Source organism: Choristoneura fumiferana, chromosome 3 (assembly GCF_025370935.1).
Source record: "Choristoneura fumiferana chromosome 3, NRCan_CFum_1, whole genome shotgun sequence".
In the NCBI taxonomy this organism is placed as follows: domain Eukaryota; kingdom Metazoa; phylum Arthropoda; class Insecta; order Lepidoptera; family Tortricidae; genus Choristoneura; species Choristoneura fumiferana.
Genome location: NC_133474.1, coordinates 4,057,784 through 4,082,177, shown reverse-complemented (window position 1 = coordinate 4,082,177; position 24,394 = coordinate 4,057,784). Strand labels below are relative to the sequence as shown.

The following is a 24,394-nucleotide window of genomic DNA, read 5'->3' as shown; positions in this document are numbered from 1 at the left end:
TAGATAAAGTAACCTTGCATATAAAATCGTTTATAATACTGATAATACATAAGCTACATGAATAAAGCAGCCTTTTTCATTACCATTTTCCCATTTTGATCTATAGGTGTTTTGTGAAAACCTTGTTTTCGGATCGCCTTTGCATTGGATAAATATTGGCAATGGTCGAGATAAGGTACAGGAATAGATCGACCTAATAAAGAGGCATCTCTTGCGCAACGGTCCCACACGGATGTGTTTGGTTAGGCATTAGTTGCACAATACGAATACATTTGACCAGTGATAGTGTGTTGGCCTCGCGTGAGAGATTAGCGGTAGGAGTCAGTGAATTATTGGGTATAGCTTATAAAAAAATGAAAAACAAAAAAAACATGCATTGTCACTTTGGTAGGTATTCTGCAAATTACCATTTCTAGCGTAATCTTCAGTTTTTTTTTTTTACTTTTAAAATTAATTATTGCAATAACAAAAATAATAATTATCATGTAGCTAGTACATTTTGTGAAATGAAAGATAGCAACATTAATGAGGACAACACAATCAAGACGTCTGAAACTAAAAACAATGCCAAAGAATTTGTTAGTCGCCACAAATAAAGTAATAAAACTCATTATCGCCGGTTTGCTAAATGCAACAACGTTACGTTATCTCAAACTTAAACAAACTTGAGGTTAATTTATTTTTATGTTGTACGCACGGTACGAACGGTAACAATTTTATCATATTATTGAAGCCAATTTCTGTTTGTGTCGTTTCATTTGGCCTAGACTATGATTTTTTTGCAATAATAACAATATAATTATTCAACTATCCGAACTGATTTGAAAAGATAAGTAAACAACGTAAAATCCAAACTTAAAGCAGTCAAAAGATAAAAAAGTTATTGGCGACAGATTTAACGTTATTATAGTATGTGGAGTGAAGAATACATAAAAGCTGATAACAATCAAAACATTGTGACCTCAACAGGGTTCAGAGACCTCCACACTAATTAGCTAAGCGACCAGTCGTCTGCCGGGCCGTATCACAACATTGATAATGACAATATTATTTTAGTTAATTGATGTTATGACGGTAACGTGATATTAGAAAAAAAACAAACAATTAGAAAACCGAAAAAGTAGGTCATCTAACTCAATAATTTGTATATTAGCTCCAGTGTCATGAAAAAATAAATGAAAAATTACTTACAACTTCAAAAAATGTGCCAGTTATGATGAAAAATGGGCCAATCAACTTTTTTACCCACACTAATCTGTCCGCGACATTTTTCAAATAATTGCAGATTTTTGTAAGTAAACATGTTTTTTCTGTAATTTAATAGATGGTGGGTGAATACATGTCATCCTACTTAAGTTCAACCTATTAAACCGTGAAATATCTTGTTGGAAGTACAATTTTTTGGTAACGCCAGAGACAGTTTTGGTAACGTAGGAGACGCCCAAAGTGTCGGTAAAATAGTTGATTGGCCCAAATACATGTAACCACAAACAGAGTATAACCATGTATAACTTGAACATTAAGAATCTATAAACAGACTATAAGGATTCAAACAATGTGGCAATAATTTCAATAGACTCAGCTGTAACGTAAATCGTGCGATTTAGTGATAAACATACACTTTAAAGCGCGATACCGTTTCAAGTGTCGACAAGCGAACAAGTGATCACATTAATGAACAACTTTACTGATATATAAACAAGGAGAGTAATGTGTGCATCTTACAGAATTATCTAAACCATACAACCACAGACGTCCGTGTTGAATTATCGAAGTCAGATTGATATGATATACACAGACATGCACAACAAACTTCAGCATATTTTGTATGTTTCTACGCTAGGACTACATGACATAATTAAACATCATACGGAGAATTATTAATATAAATTTGTAAAATTTAACACTTGAGTCAACAAACACAGAAAATGTGTAGTAGTTGTACAGAAAACGTACAAATTATTACAAAAGCAGTATAATACAGTAAATAATGCACGCACATATGCACTGAACAAAAGTCAAAACTACGGAAGCCTAAAAACGCACAGAGCCTGCCTGCCATGCATGCGTCTTGAACTAGATGATTGTGATGATGTTAAAAACAATGATAGACACATCATGTTATCAGTAATCCCGCCCAATGTAACGCAATTAGCGACCGGATAACATCGCAGAGATGGTTTTTAAATTGCTTCACTCAAGATTAATGGCGGTCCTTGAATTACTGGAGCAGTGGCTGAGGAAGAAATTAATTCGTCAAGTCGATTCTTTGAAATTTGGTAGTAAGGAAAGTTTTGTTTCATCACTATTTAACTACCTAAATTATTCGAATTTAGTTTTGTTGTCAAAATAAAACTCCTCAGTTTATCAAGACCAAAGATTTGCTATGCACCGAGTGAAATGCCTGTGTATTTAACAACTTTCAAGATTACGATATGAATGCGATAAGAGTAGTTTTTAACGTCCAATAAAGAATGTAAAAAAATATCTTACCAAAATTTTCATCAAAAGTTAGCAAGCCTTTTTGAAATTCGCTCAAGCTATTGAACATTGAGGAGTATTTCCCTAAAGGAACAAACCGGTATCGTTCAATCAACAATCTAATCCCAACCGCAATGAACGCCTATAAAGTGTAGCAGCCCGCAGAGCACACCGGTTAATTGACAGCGATTGCGTAAACTCAATTAGCAAAACCGCAATATCAGAACTAGCATGGCATCTGGTTATCCATTTAGGTCTGCATAGTAACAGTAGCACTTGTCGCTTATTCATGTCAGTTGCCGTTGGCGCTCGTACCACAAATTTCACACAAGGCCCTAAATGAGAGTGTGCAGCAGCACATGTTAAAGCAAAAGGTAATGGATTCGCTGGAAACTAATAACGACACGCTCAGTTTGAAACTACTAGTAAAGTTTGCACACTGACTGATGCATTAAAAACATTTCCATTCAAAAGGAATGTTAAAACTGGGTTGCTTTCGCATAATTCAAGCAGTTTATTTCATAATAACGGTAGAACCGTAGAAAAACACGCCACTATTTAATGGCCTCGCGTAAACTGGCCGAAAAGTAATTAAGATAACCAGCGATATAAAATCGGGACGACAAAAATAAAGCGGACTTAGGGAACTCTTATCCATTAAACATAGTATTACCGCAAAGGTCACGCATCTGTAGCAAATAAACCATGTGCACAAAGGACTCGTAAACCGTGTCTTAAGCCCGATATAGCTCTTACTACATTGGTTTAAGACAACGCCAATATTGACCATTGCAAACGTCTCAAGGTCAGGAGAATGTGCGTTAAACCTAACAAGTGCAGGAAATAAGTTCTTGTTCCTTTGTCGACTTCCTGTGCGGGCTGATCAATAGTGGCGGCGTTAGTCACCGGGTGAGGTCTGGCAGGTGATCTGATTAGCTGACTCGCCAAGGACGTGCCCTCTGGAGCGTCAAATCAATTTCAGAATTCGATTTACGAATTTCAATACAAAACGGTTTCCCGTGTCGTGTTGTTTTTGTGAGATGTAAATGTGGGCGTCACTTCTCTGATAGCGACAAAACAAAACAAAAATAGTACGGTAGTTAGAATGTTCTGCCGTTACGTTTCTTGGATCATAGTGCCAAAGTGTTGTCTCAAGCGAATTAAATAATGATAATAGTTGCGAGTTGCATGTGGACGTAAATATGAGCATTCCTAAGGATTATAATTTGAGCACAAATATTTCAGAAACGCACGGGCGGAATGAACTCGAAGCTAGATGTTTATTGAATAAACACTAGGTACGGACTTAAAAAGAGCCTTAGATTACTGTTCCGAAAAAAGAAATAACGTTATTTGAAGGAACATAAATAGACTATGATTATATTCTTCTCTTTCAAAATTATACAGTACGTATTTTTACTGTATCCAATTGTACTCGTACGAATCGTAAAATGTTTTGCCTTTTTGCCTAAATTGTATAATTGTTTACTTAAAGTCGACTATAAATATTTATACTCTGGCCATATCTTTCTCTTCTCTTTTATGTATCTATTCAACAAATATCTACTAATTTTAATGTCGCATAAAATTCAATAACAGCAGTGTTATTGTTTGACTTTACATAGGTAAAGTGGCGTGCCGTAATGGCGAACGGCCAACTCCTAAAATAGATTGTACATCACTCGGCTTTTCTCACCTTCAGCTGCTTGCACTGGCGTCACGAGTTTTGGGGATTATTTGTAAAATCCAAACAGTTTACATTTAACAGCCAAAAATGATATTTTGAAAGAAAGAAAGAAAATATTTATTTGCCAACAGTAACCATACCAGATAAAAGATAAAATACAACACAGATTATAAAAAAAGAGTAAAATAATAATAATTTATCTTTACAAGTAAAGAGCAGTGGCAGGCAGCAGTAATGACGTAGACAAAACCTAACACTAACACCACGGTAACTGCTCTCTAATGATACCCACTTATGACAGCCAATTATAATTGACAGGGAGGAATTTTTCATAGCAGTTTAAATATAAACACAACTATTCAATTTTAGCTCCCAGTTGCTAACATAGGATTTTTATTTATTGAGACTGGCGTGGAAAATTGACATCTTTTCGTTGTATTTTGTTCAAAAGAATATATTATGTCGTAATAATAAGACAAAAGCATCATACTAAATATTTTACTGCTTGACACGTTGACATTGCGAGAAAAACAATATCCATAAATTAGATCGCAACGATAAAATAATCTACGTAACGGTTAGAACAAGAGCTGTCGATATATCGATTTTAATAGTACTCATGTCGGTATACACGACTGAACAATATTTTTCCGCGTCCTAAGCAGATCCGTGAAATGCGAGAAGTAATCAATCACAAGACTCGCAAGCTACAGGTCGTCGACATGATGTCAATCCTCTTAATGAAAAAAATACCGGTCGTGATGCTGGCATTACAAGATCTGAACACGAAAATGTTATCGAAGTATAGGTAGAAGATAGAGACACATACATACTCACAGGTTTCACTGCGTTGTGAATAGTTCAACGATTGCAAGAAGCCCAAATCTGAAATTCTAAATATAATCAAATATTGTATTCGTTGATACACAATACTTTCATATTGCACAGGATCTTTAGTATGGATGGGCAAACTTCAACTGAGTACACAGCTGGTATTCTGCCAGATGACGAGAAAACAATAGATGAAATTGGGTTCGAGCCGCCAAGAAACTGTGCTATAGAAGTCTAAAAACGAGACGTTTGCAGATAATTATCCAAGATGAAATAATTATTGCAATCTTATACAACGTAATCGTTTAAATACAAGAAGCAAAACCTACTACAATAAGGATTACAAAGCAGTACTTAACAGAAGTTATGTAAACTGAATATACGATGAATATAGCATTGATTGTCATGGTCGTAAAACCGAAATATTTTAAGAATTAGTGACAAAAGCTAGTTATTATTAGGGCTCAGAGACTTGATTATGAATGAGTAAGAAGGAATTTTCAATTAAAGCAATATTATTTTGTCCATCAACTTAATACCATATCAAAGTCTGCGAGGATTAAGCAGGCACAATGTTTCTAATAAAGGTCGCCGCTGAGGCCCGGTATAATCGGATTTCACTTAATGAGATTATGGTTTTACGTCAGCGACGTTTTATTTATATCAAGAACTCTATAATTACAGAGTAAAGGGTTAAATTTATAGCATTTTTAATTTAATAATTATTTCTTGCAATTCTATTATACCCGAGATTTTATCTGCAGTAAGAAAAATCATTTTTATTACCTTTCTTCATTTATCTTTTATGAGTACCTAGGAACTGAACATTTACAAAATCAGCAACGATTCTCAAATGAGATTTAAATAAGTAGCAGTTGATGGATGGATGAATCAAAGTTCGCTGGAGGTCAGCACAGCGGTGTTAAATGAATTGAATGCTGACAACTACGCCAATTTACCACATTTCGACCCTAAATTGTCGTTGCTTTCCCCGTGTCTGTCTTTGTCTCACAAGTTAAAAGCGTATATGTTGAAAAGGGAGGCGTATTGGAAAGCTAACCGCTTCTACATGTGACAGATCGCGAGGTCAAGGCGCGTAAGTCGTTGGCACTGCACTATAGCACAGCTGTTAATTGACATGAAATGTGACTGTCTTTACGATCTCATAGAAAATACTTATAAACAAGGAAGATTTTATTTTTTTGTCAAAATATGCTGATATAAAAAGGAAGATTTTAATTTTTTGTCAAAATATGCTGATATAAAAAGAACTTAAATCCGGATGATGTAAATTTCGATAATCGTGTCGCTATTCGAATAAGTGTGCATACATGTTCGTGGTACGCAATGATTTCGTAACATAATGACGCTAAGTATCGGCAAGTGCAAATTAAATCACAGACATGTTCGTTAATTCGTACATCACAACATAATTTGGTCATAACATGAATGACTAAGACGGTTACAGAGTCTGCACAAAAACAAAAACAAAAAAAAACGACAAAAATATCGAGATGAATCAGACGTAAACACAAAAGTATATGTCAAATCGTAAACAGACATTCCTAATTCACGAACATATGAAACCACGGTTAATGGAAACGTTTATTTCTGTATGGCATCCCCAATGTCGTCTCGTTTCTAAGAAAACCGGAATCTCTTATTCTTAGCAAGGTGAGAAGCCAAGGAATTTGGTGCTTTGACTCATGGCACGGATATCCGGATGAATAAGCGATAAGGAGAACGAGCAGAAACATTCCCCCATTGATGATACAATGAAAAATTGGGAAACTGTAGAACAGTATCTACACACTATCAATCGTATAATTATTAGGAAATGAATAATCGTGGATTAAAATTGACGTTCCAAGAAAAGGAATTATAAGCTTATTACTTTAGTTATGACTATTGCAAAAAGCATATTTTCCAAGAATTTGTCAAACGCAAAACTAGTGCAAATATGGTAACAAATGGTGCACCGGATTTTATTAATTAATCTCACCAGCATGACATGCACTAGATACACAAATAAAGACATATTGTGTTAGAGCGCGTGCGCGGCAAGGTGAACCAGGCCCCAGTTGACGCAGTGCCAATCGCGCACGCCGAAATAATATCGTCCACATACACTGCATTCACGGCATCGGGTAAATAAAACATGGCCAACATGCAAGAATTGGATATATAAAAATAAAGCGAATGGGTGCAAAATAATTAAAATAACGTAAAGAAAATTAAAGGTCACTTAAAGAGGAATTGAGGGTTTGTTCAGAAGTCTTATAATTTTCTAAAGTAAAAACAAAAATGAGATTTGCAAGAGAACCAAGAAATGCAACATAAGTTTACAAACAGTTGTACCTATTATTGTATTTAAGCACAATAAGTACGACAAAGGTCTGGTGAAAGTTTCAACAAACCTAAAGCACTGCAGGGCCAATAAAATTGCTATTGAAAGCGTGGAGGGAAGCACAATGGAGCATTATTTATACACTTATAACAATCACGATAAATATTAAAATTAATTACGACTCTTCCGTCGTAAATTTTATTGATTATGCTAATCACTTAGCCTAAAGAAATTCCACGTTAATGGGTATGATAATGTTACGTCACGTAAGCAGAAAAGCAACACAAACTCTATTATCTCTCCAAGAGAACTCCATAATCGCGTTAACGACAGTAATAGGAACACATCACTGAGGGAAATCAACTAACGGCACAATAAGTGCTGCATAGGCACAGTACACCTCTTAACAATGGTATCCCACTTGAGGAAAAACAGCCTGACGAGTGGTCACAATTTGCAGCTCTCCCAAACCTGTATAATGTATAATAAAAGTAAGCTGACCTGTAAGTCAAAAAGGTAAACACTTGAGACTTTTTATGGAGGCGTCTTCAATGTACATAATATTGTCATTTTTATTATGTATTGTGCTTTGTTAGTTGTTGAGTTTTTTAAAGAGGCTGTTATACTTCACTAATGACGGTCACATCTCAGAAACTTAAATAATTAATTTCAGACTCATAATGTAAATCATAAAAAACAACGCACACCTGGCGTGTAATATTTCTTAATATTGGTCATACATACGTGTATCATATACAGGCGTTTTATGGACATTAATTACGAGAGCCATATTTTAAAAAATAGGCCGTATTTGAACCGATTTTCTTAGTGTTATTATAAGATCAATTGCACAATTTGATTGTCAGAGCTGCATAAAAACAAAAGCATTATATTAATATTTAGAAACAAGCAGTTGAATTGTTGATCACTAATTAAGAACCAGATTATCAAGTAATTTCCTAGGCAAGCAGTAGCATGTAAAGAATGTCATTTAAATTGAAAAGGTTTCAGTAGACGGAAGTGGTGATGCACAATAGGTCAACAGGGATCTATTTTAAGGAGAATAAAGTAAAAACACCCTGACAATCTAATGCCATAAGACTTAACATGAAGTGAAAATTGTAAATTCGCCCCGGACCCGCCCAAAAATTTGCTTTGTTATAATATTGCGTAGTTGCAAGCATGTTACCATTTTATCGTTTTGTTTACAGATATATACGGATTAGCGTAACATTATGAGAACGCCGGCGAGCAATTTACCAACAATAGAAATGCCAAGTGAATCTGTTCAGTTTAGTCATAAGCTTGTGTGTAATTTTTGGAGTACGTGAACAAAATATGACATTGATGGTGAGCCGCAACGTGACGAATTGCGTAATATTTTGTATTTAGTTATTTGTTAAAGCATAGGCTTCAAGCATCATTTCAAACGTCGCCTATTGCTTACCTCGTAATTTTCTCTCTGTGTATCTGTTTTCTGTATCGCTTACTATTGTATTGTATCTTTCGAGTATGAAATGTAGTATAAGCCATAACAAGACTTTGCTTTTTACCCCATTTTCGTTTCGTCCTCGAAAAGTCGATATGTAGTGTATAACAATAATGATGCCGTAGAAACACAGGTTTCATTACATTCCGATGAGAAGAAATGCAACACATATAAGTCCCTGTAGATAAGACGCTGCCAGTTAATGTAAATTGTAAATACAAACTGAAATATAGATGCACAGAAAAACCAGAAAAATAAGACCAGCACCGGGAACCGAACCCAGGTCCTCGGCATTCCATCCAGCAGTGGTGTAGCGGTATAGCACGTGGCACGGAATGCCGAGGACCTGGTCTTATTTTTCTGGTTTTTCTGTGCATCTATATTTCAGTTTGTATTTTCAATTTAGGTTTTACGGGATGACCGTAAAAGTAAAAATTTGGAATTGAAATAAAAAATACAAAAAGATTCCAAAAAAACAATCTTAGCCAGTTAATGTATTTGTTCATTGCACTGTCGAGACGCTTATAGAATAGCTGCTGAAAGGCTGCACACGCAATGCATTACAAAGCCGTTTGTCTGGTCCTCGTGGTCGCAGAGACGTGACAACTGTGCGGTTAATATACGGCCGAGTAATCGTCGATCCGAAATGTACGACCAGATAATTCGTTTACAATGAACAAATTACATAAGATAAGGGCACGAATTATCAGGGCGTGCAGTAGACAATTACCGGTCATACATTAACCGCTCCCCCGCGGCTTTACAGAAACGGCTGCATCTAATGTTGCCAATTCAAAACTCTTGGGAAGAATTTAAGACAAAGACGACATTGTGGCTACTTTTGACATTGAACCTAGCCACTTGGGATTTGTTGTACTTGACAAGACTGTCGTTTTAAGACAGCTGGTTCGTCCGTTTTAACCTTTTAATACAAATTTTGTTGTAAGTCCTAACCAGCTTCATACGTTGTAAACACATAATATTCGTCACAGTACGGTATCACGGCATTATCGGCCGTAATTAGCTGCCATTGTGGCCGCTAATTAAGATGCGAGCCCATTGTTGCGCTCGCGACGCTGGACACGGATGTTTTGATACAGTAAAGTATTATTTATTGTTTGCTTCCACGCTTGATGTTTCTATGGATTAAATGCTCGGGAATATAGTGGGGGAAGCCGTGGTGGCCTAGTGGTTTGACCTATCGTTTCTCAAGCAGAGGGTCGTGGGTTCGAAACCCCGGCTCGCACCTCTGAGTTTTTCGAAATTCATGTGCGGAATTACATTTGAAATTTACCACGAGCTTTGCGGTGAAGGAAAACATCGTGAGGAAACCTGCATAAACCTGCGAAGCGATTCAATGGTGCGTGCGAAGTTCCCAATCCGCACTGGGCCCGCGTGGGAACTATGGCCCAAGCCCTCTCGATCTGAGAGGAGGCCTGTTCCCAGCAGTGGGACGTATATAGGCTGGGATGATGATGATGATGATAGTGGGGGAATGGTAGATTTACATTTTACTGGAGTAAAACGCTAATAATATTAAACTAGTATAATTTAGGCCCTGTTTAAATGTTGTTAAACCGAAAACGACAAAGTCGAAACGGTTATACCGTTGTATTTGTTTTTTAATTTGAGAAACTATTTAGATAGTTTATCAATCACGGTGACGGTAGAGATTAAATTATTATTAGATTTATTATAACCAGGCATATGTTTCTATAATCTGTCTTGGTTTTTGTAGTAGTAGATTGGCTTTGACTGGCTTTGATTGGATTGGATTTGACGACCAGATGGCCTAGTCTAGTGGTTAGAGAACCTGACTACGAAGCTTGAGGTCCCGGGTTCGATTCCCGTGTCGGGGCAGATATTTGTATGAAAAATACGAATGTTTGTTTTCAGGTCTTGGGTGTTTAATATGTATTAAAGTATGTATCTATATCTGTATAATTATATTTATCCGTTGCTTAGTACCCATAACACAAGCTTTGCTAAGCTTACTTGTGTGTGTGTGTGTGTGTGTGTGTGTGTGTGTGTGTGTGTGTGTGTGTGTGTGTGTGTGTGTGTGTGTGTGTGTGTGTGTGTGTGTGTGTGTGTGTGTGTGTGTGTGTGTGTGTGTGTGTGTGTGCGTGTGTGTGTGTGTGTGTGTGTGTGTGCGTGTGCGTGTGTGTGTGTGTGTGCGTGTGTGTGTGCGTGTGTGTGTGTGTGTGCGCGCGCGTGTGTGTGTGCGCGCGCGTGCGTGTGTGTGTGCGTGCGTGAGTGCGTGTGCGTGTGCGTGTGCGTGCGTGCGTGAGTGCGTGCGTGCGTGTGTGTGTGTATGTAAAGAAATATATCGAGCCGGTTTTTTTACGGGTTTTCGTTGATGACGTCCGTGCGGTCATTATTTAAATAACAATCTGACTAAACCAAAATGACTAAACTAGGCAAATGTACACAAAATTGTAAAAATGCGCACTGCGGTAAGATACCTACTATTATACTGCGCACGAGTTTTGATAAAGGTAATAATGACTAGTCAAACATCAGCATTTTTGTTTATTTGACTGGATGGAAAACGAGCAAGTGGGTCTCCTGATGGTAAGAGATCACCACCGCCCATAAACATCTGCAACACCAGGGGTATTGCAGATGCGTTGCCAACCTAGAGGCCTAAGATGGGATACCTCAAGTGTCAGTAATTTCACCGGCTGTCTTACTCTCCACGCCGAAACACAACAGTGCAAGCACTGCTACTTCACGGCAGGATTAGCGAGCCAGATGGTGGTAGCAATCCGGGCGGACCTTGCACAAGGGCCTACCACCTGCACCTACTAGGTTTTAAATAACGACAAACTTCTTTTGACTAAAACAATAGAAAGTTTATTGTCCAATTATTACATTTTTTTGTCAATTGGTAGAATCAGTTAGTTGCAATCTCCTTTTAATTTTATCAAGAAGAGTTTAAGGATACCGAAGGGTTGACGTCAATTTCAACTTTGTGTAATAAAAAAACAGTCGTGTCATTTTGTGGTTTGACCTAGGGCCTCTCAAGCAGTGGATCGCTTGTTCGAGCCCGGCCTCGTAAACCTGAGTTTTTCGGAATTTATGGCCAAAATTACATTTGATATTAACCATGAGCTTTGCGGCAAAGGAAAAATCTTGAGGTATGTGTGAAGTTCGTTATCCGTACTGGGCCGACGTGGGAACTACGGTTCAATCCCTCTCATTTTGAGAGGAGGCATGCGCCCTGCAGCGGGAACATAGGCACAGGAAAAAATAATAGAGTTCTATAATGTATACATTTCTACAGAAACAAGTTTCCGATAAAATTTTGTCATCTCTTTTTACTGACCTACAAGAAAGAAGATAATTGAAAACATCGTAGACAGAAATTCGCAACGCGCCCGGTGAAATGCTATGCAATGCGCCGTAGAAGTCGCGAAGAGTGCGCGTGCGTTGATGTCGTAAACAGGGGCGAATGACAGGCGCACAGTGCGATCAAGATAACCATATAAAAACATCTACATCTTTACTCTGTTGAAATGGAATTATATTTCGTCGTGCCTAATCGAGGCATGCAGGCCCTATACCACAAAGCGCAAAACTCGAACTTTGTATGTTGCCGTCCCGCTGAAGCTTATGTCATATAAGACGCGAGTGAAAGGGACGGTGCGATACGAACTTCGATTTTCGAGTTTCGTAGTAGTTCCTGTGGCCCCTGGCCGTAAGAGAGCGTGAACGCTGAAGCGGCTAGCTTTACTTGTAATGTGCAGTGATCATACCGATTGCACACACAGAAATACGCCAAAAATACAGACATTGCTTATGTGAACGTTGGCCATACATAACCAGTCCATTTTGAATAATCAGAAGGTAACTAAACCAATAAATAATAAGATGTTTAGATTTTTGTTTGTCCATGCATTGTTTTAAAATTTTGTTTGGATTATTGTTGACCGGTGGAGATGTTATTAGGTCTGTCCACCTTCTGTATTTACAAAGTTGTGCAAAAAGTAAATAAACAATCCGAAGATCACAAATGAGATAACACTGAGGTGTCGAATCGCCGGGTTGAAATGCTAGAGCCATTTCGTTAAAAATTTAATATTATTTAAATTCTGGTAAATAGGATACTTCTTATTCCGGATAGATGCAAGGTCTGTGTTGGATGTTTAGAGAAAAAAACTCTTGTAACCTACAAACGAACCGATAAAGAACCTGACTTGGCACCTATCCAGGCATAACCATTAAGCATACAAACATCTAGCTAGAGCTACAAAAATTAAACTTATATCTAGGCTTATTTTATTTATTATATGACTGGTAAAAACCGCTGGATAAGTATTTTCGTGATACAGTAGCATTCTGTTAAGATTAAGCGGACAAATCTAGAAATAGAATCTATTTGTTATTTCGTATATTTCTTTCAAAACTTATGGAAGCCTTATCTAATTTTATCGCAAACGGCGGTTTCTTGTGACGAGTCGGCATTTTGTGCTGTTGAACTACAGTCATTATCGCACAATAAAGATTGTTTCATGCTCAATAATTTTGTTCCTAAATTGCGAAACACGTGCGAGGACCAACGAACTGTTTGATTCAGCCAAATAAAACAGGAGGCGTCACGTGACTAGAATGAATCAATTATGTTAGACAACCGAACACCGTGTGAATGGAAATCATCCTACCGAATCTACAAGGCCACTTTCTTATCACGGAACGCTGCGTCGACCAAACAAAGTAAATACATGTGACCTTGGGCCATCAGATAACCTACAGGCTTGCGTAACGAGAGAGCACTGACCTGCGTGACCATGTCCCAGTAGAACCCGTCAAGCATGGATTTGCCATGCTGGTGCTGCCGGCAGAGAGCCGGCCAGAGCGAGGCGCGGACGGGGCTGTTGATCGGCCAGGAGTTTTCTCTGATGAGTATCTTCAGCTCTCGTTTCCTGCTCTGCTGGAGGAGCGGCTGTACTTCGTCGTAGGTCTTGAGGGGTGCTTTCTTCCCTGCGAATAGGGGAGTGGGTAAGCACTGTGTCCAAACGGGGGTGACTGACGCGAGGGATTCTGCGCTTGGGGCGCGGAAAGCGGCCGGTTCTATGTACATCGCGGTGGCATGAGGCACATGCTTTCGGTGCGCGCGCGCCGCCGGCACTGCGCGCCAGCCTCCGCAGAAAATGCGATAGCGCCCTGTCACACTTCGATTGTTTATCTAACCGTGCAACGCGCACGGGGTTTCTGACGCCAGATATATTTTAAAACAACAATAAAACTGAAAATTGTTATTTAATTAAATTTATTATTATAATCTTAATTTATTGCTAGTTACTAATAATGTAGAAGAAATTAAATAACTAAATGAAACTTTTTAAACAAAACACAACACAACACACAAGTCACAAGTACTAGCAGTAGCTAGTGTATTATTTCAATAACAATAATAATAAATAAAGCCCTAAGAAAAGCATTACCTACCATCACTTTAAAAATTAATTTTCAACTTGAATTTTAACCATAAAAAGCCAATTTTCAAATTAAAAAAACCTAATCCCTATATACGGAAAATGTTAAAAAGTGATAAACAAGACCATATAAGTAAACATTTCAAGTTTATCTATATTTGTACTCGCGCACGTCACATAAAACGTAGGTACGTAAGGTGCACGGATCGTAATAATAGAACATTATTAAATCACCACAAAACGCAACATTGGCCCAATGCCAGGAGTGTTAACATACAAGTGCCGTACGCTAGTCTTAAGTGGAGCTCTCTGGTACTTTATTTAATAATCCCACGCCTCCATCACGTGTAAAAGTAATAATTTAGGAAGACTTTCTCTTCTACATTGTCTTGAAATATTTTCCTCGTTTTCTTACGCATACATTTATTAATGTCTAAAACCGCTAAAATAGGCCAAGTTGGAATACCGGAAAAATCAGCCGTAACCAAATTAAATTGTGAAGAAAATACATTCAGTATATAACATACAGACATAATAAGATAATCAAAATAGCTCTTAGTAACCAACGGAGCTTTTAAGGGCTAGCTAACTAAGGTAATAGTGGCTTATAGATTGTAAAAAATAAGAAAAAAAACTTAGCATTTACGGGCTAACTAAGGTAATAGTTGGCTTATAGAATGTAAAAAATTAAGAAAAAAAACTAAGAGTTAATCAACGTTCAAGTAAAAATAACAATACATGTAAAAATACCCTACTGAAATTGGTATAAACAAATACTAACTATGTCATTGCCCACAATAATCATTTTAATCACAAAACGTTTCACAATAACTTTAAATATGCAATATGCAATAAAACCCATGCACATAGGCACATATAGGTAAACAAAGAAATGCCAAACAAAAAAAAAAAAACTATTTACCTTTTGGCATTCAATATTTTTGTCTTGTGTTTCTATTGCTGAATAAATCGTTTTTAAATTCGTAGTTAATAAACTAACTAAATTGTATTTTGTATTGTATAAAACCAGCCGCGGGAGGTGGAAGTGTTAAGTTAAACATTAGCCGATGATAAAGCGAGGTTATCTATAACCGCAGTCTCGGCGAAGACGCCGTACCTAATCGACGCACGGTTAAATAAAAACAAAATTTCGTATAACTATACGTATACTATAATAAAAAGGAGGGTAAGTTTGTGTGCACAATTGTCTCTATTAGTACCGTGGCACTATTTCTGTTTAGCCTTTATACTCTCGTAATGTTCCGTTACCACAAACGGAAAAAGAACCATTACTTATAAAAACATTTCGTTGTACGACTATTATGTCTGTTTGTCGAGTCGAGATCCTTTTCTCAGGAACTCGTGGAGTGATATCAAATACCAGATCAAATCTTATTATCTTACTTTTCTTACTTAACGCGAAAGTTTGTATGGATGGATGTTTGTTTGAATGTATGTTCGTTACTCTTTCACGCAAAAACTACTGAACGGATTTAAATGAAATTTGGCACACAGATAATATATACCCTGTATTAACATATAGGCTACTTTTTATCCCGATATTCCCACGGGATAGGGATAAAATCTCGAAATAACAACCGCTGGGCTTTGAGTCATGAAATTTGGGATGTAGGTAGCTGGACGTCTGGAATAACACATAAGCTACTTTTTATCCCGATATTCCCACGGGATAGGGATAAAATCTTGAAATTTCAACCGCTGGGTTTAGAGTATTGAAATTTTGGATAGTTGTTCTTGACACAACCTGTGACACAACCTCAATGAAGACCACGATCTAAATTTTGGGAATTCCCAGAGGAATTTTGTAAAATCCCGGAATTTCAATTGTAACTACTAGATCGAATAGTTTAGGCGTGCGAAGCCGCGGGTAAACTCTAGTACCAAATAATTATCAAATCTGCAATCTCTCTGAGCCGAGAAATAAATGAGTTTCTAACTTCACGCTATAAAAAGATTCAACACACACACACACACACACACACACGCGCGCTCACACACTGTTATTGTCAGTAAATACCTTATTTTTAGTTATAATTTATTTTAAGTATTATTTGTCTATCTTATTAGGGTTTTTTTTACGAACTGATTAAATCATTTCTAGAGTTAATAATTCACGTGGATAGACACTGTACTTCAATGTAACCCTAAGCATCATTGAAATGACATAATTTAAGCAATGAACAACTTAGTTTGTAAAATAATACATAAATTCATTTACTTAAGAAACATTTCGAACACTAACGAAGACGAAACAGATAATTATTTATTCATGATCGCTACTCATTTACATACACAGCCATAATTCACGTACTTCCTAAAAAATGTAGCGAAGTCAAAGTAAGTTATATCGCTGGATTATTAATGTATGGGCAAAAAACTTTTCCCAAAGTATCACATCCCAAAAAAATTTACTTACTCAAATTATTAAATTTGCCAAAAAAACTTATCGCAATTTTACAGTTAATATGTTTCTTTTGGCAAATTATTGTTTCACAAATAATTACTTGGTCATGTTTCATATTACCAAGTATTATTTAGTCAAATGTATCGTTTGGCATAACGTACTTCTCCCAAAATATCGCATGACATAATAACCTACTTTTCTGGGAGCAGTTCGTTTCTGTGCGGGGCGCAGTTCTAACATAACCTAACCCAACCTACTATTCTGATAGCAGTTCGTTTTTGCGGGGAACGCAGTTTTAACCTAACCTAACCTACTTTTCTGGTAGCAATTCGATTCTATGAGAGGGACGCAGTCTAACCTCATCTACTTTTTAACCGACGAAACACAGTACTAGCCATCAGGAGTGGACCTATAATCGTCTGCCTAATGGGCTTCTATCACTCATGATGAAGCACCGACTTCAAACTAGTACCTAGATTAAAGTTAAATAGGAGAAAAAGGTTTATTATTTTTTGCTTTTCTGTTTTTTCGGCGATTCAATTTTTTGTTAAAAAGTTTATATTTTATACTTTTTCTCACCCTTGGGGTAATTTTTCTGATAGCAGTTCGTTTCTGTGGAAGACGCAGGTCTAACCTAATCTAACCTACTTTTCTGGTAGCAGTTGGTTTCTGTGATTGGTTTGTGCGAAATGTCATTTTGAACAAACATTTTTTTGGAATATTAGCCAAAAGAAAACGTTTGCTTAATAAACGTTTGTAGTAATAAAATTTGACAAAGTAAAATTATGCCAAACGATAATTTGACCAAATGAATAAAATGCGAAATGTAAATATGCTAAAGATTCGTTTGGGAAAAGAAACTACTGCGATAAGTTTTTTGGGAAGTGAAATTTGGCGAAAAATATTTTGCCGAAACGTCAGTACACCTATATCTCTAGCTCAACCTAAGCGATGTTCCTTTTAGAGGTGCTTAATAATTTCACCCTCATACAAGACAAGGACACGAATTCAGATGAGATATTTATTTCCGAAATCTTAAAAAAGAATTAGCTTCTTAAAAGAACTACTCAGTCAATAGCCGTAATTCGTTAAAGTAAATCCCAATACACAAACTATGTCTCTGACATTATTATATTATAAGTAGACAATGTTTTCATTGGCAAGCGTAAACAAAAGGACATATTGACATATAATGGCACTAATAGGCTATGTACCATTTCTATTAAAGCGAATCTTATAGTAATCTGTGATTCTGTAGAGCAGCAGAATCAAAAGAGTTGAACTTTGAAGAGTCACCTTAACTCAACTATCTCCGAATGAAAGTATATCCAGAACAATGGAACAATTGCATTATTTTGTATTCAACGAAGAAACCATTTATATCTCTACTATATCGTCTAAAAGGTGTTCATGTCATGTATCTTTTAAGGAGAGACATAAGTCATAACATAAGCGGCCGCTAATCAAAGTTATTAAATACACGACACCACAACAAAGATCATATACTCGTAAAGGTATTTGATGCATTATACAACATATTACCCCAGGTCAGGAGCTATATATTTACTATACATAAAACCACCTGATAATCACGTACGCTGAACGTTCTTCGTGTGCAAACACCGACATCTATCGGAAATTGTAAGTATTGCAATTAAATCTTGCGCGATCGTTACTTGATACGAGGCGGAGTTTCAAGTTGGCGAAGCAGAATATAGATGTCACTGGTTGGCTACATTGTTGCCGGTTATGTGAATGCAGTAAACAATAACATTGTTGGGATGTGTCATATCGACGTCTTAATAAATCTCTTATTTAAACTATGTCATGTTTAATACTCAAATCAAGAAACCCCTCCCTACCTACCTAGGTACTACCCAGATACAAAAGACCTTTACCGTATCGTCACTATTGGGTTCTTGCTATGTATAAGCTAAACCTAACAAGACTACTCAATAGATATTTCGTTTTCTTTTACTCCGAATATTACTCTGATAACTTTTAGTCCATTCTCTATTCTATTTGAATTGATTTTTCTTTTTTTTTATTATGTTTTAGGTAGTGTTTTGCTTATTGTCAGCCACACTACCATTTCCTTCTTCAAGGTGAGGACCGAAAACCAGCAGCTCTGCTGAGTCCTTTACCTCTTCACAAATTATGTTTTATCTGTTTCTTTCTTTGTATTTTGTTATGTTATATTTTTGGCTTTGTGAATAAATATTCTTTTATTTTTTTATTTTATTCATTTTTCATCACAAACACCGCGACGCGACTTAAACTGACAAATTCAATTGTCAAAAATCCAATCTAATAATTAAGTAACTATATATTATAGTTTTAGTAAAATTAATAGCAACATTCAAAAAGGATTAAATTTAGTTTTTATTTTGATTACTGTACTTTTAGTACTCGCGAAACAGCTTCTTCCTAATGTCTTCCATTTCAGTTTTTACCGAGCTTCTTTTGACCTTCTTGGCTGCAGCATTCCACTTCCTACGGAAGTTGTCGATGTTTTTGGCAACTTGACCTGTCTTTTTTAAGATGGCTTTGACTTGAGCCCAGTAGTGCTCGATTGGACGGCACTGCGGGACGTTTGGTGGGTTCAGTTCCTTGGGTACAAAATCAATGTTGTGATCCTTAAGGAATTTTATGGTGTCCTTTGCGTAGTGAGCTGGGGCGAGATCAGGCCAGATACAGTGCAGGAACATTGTATTTTCCAAAAAAAAAGGCAGCAGTCGCTTCTTCAGGCATTCTTTAATATAAATTTATCTGTTTAGCGTACCTTTTGTGTCAAAAATTGAGCTTTTGTCGCCACATTCGCAGATTGCCTGCTACACCAGAAACTTTTCGCCAAATTTTCAAACTAACAGTGGTTTCCGAGTCAGAAAGAGTTTTAGTTGTTTTGTAGTTCTTTAATTGCCGTGTAAAATTGTGGACCGGGTAGCGTGGAAAAGTCAGCTTTGACGTTTCATCATCGATTATCAAATGCAATTTTTTGTGCGTAGAAAATCGTATAGTTTTCGAGTCCGAGTTTTTATTATCTCTGACGGACATGCTTCGATTTCGCCTAATACAGTTTATTATCTTTCTGCCAAGTAGAGTAGTGTAGAGTCACTTGCTCCTTGAGTTCTGCCACTTCGGGGCTGCTCTTCAAGAGACAACGAACTAAGGTAGTTTTTCAGTATGAAATCAACGGAACTTCAGGGTAATTTTAAATCCTTTGCGATGAAACATGTAGGACGTTGCGGATTTTCACGCCATTTGGAAACGACTTTCTCGCGGCGTTGTCTTCTGTGCATTCTGGCAACTGAATAATGCGAATATCTTAATTCTCTCTATAGGAATAAAAAAGGTAAGAATGACACTTCATACTACAACATGAAAATGGCAGCCATCTTGTTTGGGATACAACTCACAGCCGTTTGAATTTTACAGTTTTTTTTTCGTTACATGCTTTAGGAAGTTTCGGAGAGTCCATTGTCTCCGGCATCAATACTTTTCAAGCAATCGTTTCATCTTGCACATTTCATCCTTGGCTTAGCATATCGAAAGAGAACTTTTAAAACAATCTGCGTGCAGTGTCTGAAATCCTTTGTTCTTATAAATCTGAATCAGGCTTAATAAATTTGTCATGAAGCGTGAATCCGAAATATAAAAGCAAATTATTCGAAAACTGTTTATTTTTTAGAGCAAGGAAAACAATTAATGGGATTCAGCGTAGTCGTAAAGGAAAACTCTTGGCTTTGAAACTGTTCCAACGAATCGACTCACGCGCATCCGATGTCGAATGCCGATCCAAATGCTTCATGCAGAAGGCATGGTCAGGGTATAAATAGATGTACTAAAATTCAGCCGAGATTTTAATCCCTTTGTGTGTACGTTCGCGTTTTGCGATCTTGAGATTTTTTTACAGTTGTACCAATCTTCAAAGGAAGACCAATATTATCCTCTTTAAAGTATTACTTACTACAGAGTTTCATAACACTAGTTGAATTGATTTATTTTATTACTTCCCAAAATATTTTTTTTTCAAAAACAGCTTTGTTAGGCATAGACACATTAATATCAAACTAATAACTTAATAATGATGTTCTATCTATTCTATAGTATAGAATCTATACCCACGGTAGGTATACGCATCTTTGATCTTTCCATGCTGTTTCAGCTGGTGAATTCAATTTAACTCTGTCCAATATTTTTTTTACTTTGAAACTGGGGGAAAACACGAAAAATTCCCGTGCTTTTACTCATGACTTTAAAATTTCCTACCTGGTCTGGCAGCTCTGGTAGGTAAAGGGCTACCAGGTAGAACATTTTAAAGTTATGCGAAAAAGCCTGATTTCTACAGATCTCGAGGTCAAAGGCTGACAAGAGTTGGCCCACGATCATAAAGCATGGCGTAGTCTGGTATTGGAGGCCTTGGCCCACTTTGGCTCACTGCGTCCGAACAGTAAGTCAGTCTACAGAAAAGTCCTGAGATGATTTGGCAACTGAAATTCACAAGAAAATCGTAACTTTCTAATAAATGAACTAAAAGAATTTCCTTGCTCACCCGCGGCCTTACGATAGCTAAGCTTATGCAAAACATGCGTGTTCATGCAGTTCCTCCACCTCCACACTGTAAGAACACACACAAATCACACAAACCCATCTATCACCACCACCACACTACACTGACGCGTTTCGAACTCAACCAGAGCTCATCTTCAGTGACACAACCGTACACCATGCTACCAGTTGTTAGACTAACGAAGCACAACCACCGTTTTAACTTGTTTGTTTGGTGGCAAACAAGACAAAAATTAGAACAATAAAAAGCTAACTGAATTCAATGAAATAAATCGATACAAGACCAAACATACGTTTAACTTGAAACATGTCCTTCGAAATTTAATGCAATACGATGAAATGCAGTCGGAGGCACGAGATTGAGCGATGAGCGATAGGTAACAACATTTATTTTTCACCATTTCATTCTGTCAGAAGGCAAAGAAGGGGATAGATAGATATGATATACTATAGCGAGCGTCCACACGTCAACATCAGAATGCTACCTTTACTTAAAATCGCTACTCTGCAGCAGGTGTTTGTGGCCGTCTTCATAGCAATATAATTGATTTCAGTTCATGGACATATTCGTCAATTTTGAATAAAGCAAAGAGACAGTTGAATGAAACGCTGCGAAGCCGTAGGTACTTACTTAACCTACTCTCAGTACTCAGCATTGATTCGTTTACTGGAGTGTCACTCAAGAGTCGTCTACATCTCAGAACAAGTGATGTCTGGAGGGCGAAACATATAACCTAAGCACGTGTACTTATTGGAATTGATTTTGAGGTGACGCAATTTATTTTGAAGTACTATCTTTATTTGGAAGCACGTGAAGCATGTTGGAAAGAATTTAATCAGGTTTACACAAAGGTTCATCTAATTATTTTGCTGAAAATGTTCTTAACCCCGAAGCAAGAGGGGTGTTACAAGTCTGACCGCTATGCGTGTCTATATGTCTGTGTGTGTGCCTGTCTGTCTGTCTGTGGCACTGTAGCTCTTAAACGGGTGGACCGATATAAATGCGTTTTTTTTTATTGAAAGCAGGTTCTTAGACATGTTTTATCAAAATCGGCTTAGCCGTTTTTGAGATATTGAACTTTGAAGTAACAAAGTCGGGGGTTTTCCAACTTTTTGTTGGTAAGGTTATTTATTCCACAATTTGATCTCCCATAAAATTATTAATTTAACAATCACGTTACATCAACAATACAATAACTGTTTTGAACACTGCACACTAAGCAATATAAACATTACATATTAAGACATCTAACTTGTAAAGCTAGATTAGGTCAGACTACTCTGACTAGACTATTACAATTGTGAATAGGTACTTTTACAGTTTCTAGGTGTTTATTTCTTGTTTTTAAGACACACATTAAATTATAGAGAACCTATGTTTAACCACTATTTTTGGTCACGGTATACCAAATATGATATTGTACCTGGGCGACTGAGCTAAGTAAAAGATACGTAAATTAAGCTTTAAAAGTAAAACGTTAATACAATAAATAAATAAAAACAAGTTACGTCTGACACAAGTTGTCACAAGTTGACACAACACAAGAATTTCTCGTTTAAAGATATAGTAAAAAAAAAGCAAACCATGCAACTGGAACAGCTTATCTTATTTATGACTATTGTAACTAGTTACTGTTGGGATTACTCCTCTGGGACTTTCCCGGGCGCGAATCAATAACGCAAAGATCGGCTAAGGATTGCCTGATCGTCTTTTTTATCAAGACAAGTCTTATTTGTTACCTGTAGTATCCATAATAACAACAGTTAAACAATTGTAAAATAAAAAATACTTCTATTTTTGAAAAAAATAACTGTTCCCGCAACTTCACCGTCGTTACATCGATATTTTGCAATTTTCAAAAGTTAATACAGTTATTATTCGTGTTTTTGTAACTGTTTCAGTAGTTCCAACTATCATCTACAAATAAATATAATAGCATTCTGCCCTAAACTGCATTTACCGCAGACCACCAAGTTAAATGTCTTTGACAGCAATAAATCCCCTTGTTTTTCAACAACATTACAACATTTAAACGCTAAAAAACTTCCTCAAAACATTATTTATTTCGCATGATAATGTAATGATTCTTTAACTTTTGATAATAGCAATTTATTCACCAAGAGGAGTAAGGCACAGATACTAATCGAGTGTGCATTTGCCGTAAACCACACGAGTTTAGTAATACAGATTACTTGAGGGTAATCATCTGCTTCGAGAGTACCGGCTACACTTAGGTCTAGTTTTTTCTAATTGTTTTCCAGCCCAAAAAACGTTAGATAAGTACGTCAATACTTAGGGTGTTACCAGACCAATCGATCGATTATCGATCGATTGGTCTGGTAACACCCTACATAAAGTGATGACACTTCGATTCGCAGGTTCCAACTTACGCGTAGCGTGAGTCAATGCAGAAGTGTCTCTCTTTTGAATTGAATTCCCGGGATTTTGTCCAAATTCCCGACAAAGAAATTTATCTCACAAAACAGGTTCCATATTTTGTTAGTACCTACCAGTACACTCATAAACAACGATAGAATACACATACATATAAAGATGGATAAAAAAGTAAAACAAGAGTCACCGACATAGCCAAGCGAATTAGCACATTGAAGTGGCAATAGGCAGGCTATATAGCACGGAGAGCAGATGGCCGTTGGGGCCGAAAAGTTCTCGAATGGAGAGGAGACCGCGGATCAGCAAGCACAGCGCGTGCAGCGTAGGACTTCCACGGAGGACGGATGACCTGGTTAAAGCCGAAGGATCACGGTGGATGCAGGCCGCTTCTTAGCGAAGTAACTGGAGGTTTATGAGGGAGGCCTATGTCCATGTCCAACAGTGGACGTCCTATGGCAGATATGATGATGATGAATGAAAAAGAAAAAAAAAACAATTTTATGACATGGAAAAGAGGAGTCATAGATGCTTAAGTGGTATCCTCCCTCTCACCCTTCTCTACCCCTCATCGATACGAGCAGATCATAAGATACTGAATCGTTATACACACAAAGGCAAACCTATCAAAACACCACATCAACCTTCATTCCAAGGAGGTTTTAAAATTTATAGCTATTACCAAACGCGCAAATTACCAAACCTGCTCACAAAAGCCGAAAAAGACTGTGACGGAGC

General features: G+C 37.0%; 1 protein-coding gene across 6 annotated transcripts in view; it reads right to left on the bottom strand.

Moving 5' to 3' along the window:
• The window catches only part of LOC141426392 (GTPase-activating protein skywalker-like), a 78,131-nt gene extending 64,164 nt beyond the window's left edge, over positions 1–13,967 (bottom strand). For all 6 annotated transcript variants that reach the window (XM_074085265.1, XM_074085263.1, XM_074085261.1 and 3 more), the window contains exon 1: positions 13,613–13,967. In XM_074085265.1, coding sequence (XP_073941366.1) covers positions 13,613–13,915 — 303 coding nt within the window. In that variant the 5' untranslated portion in view covers positions 13,916–13,967. The remainder of the gene's footprint in view (positions 1–13,612) is intronic.
• Positions 13,968–24,394: the final 10,427 nt, after the last annotated feature.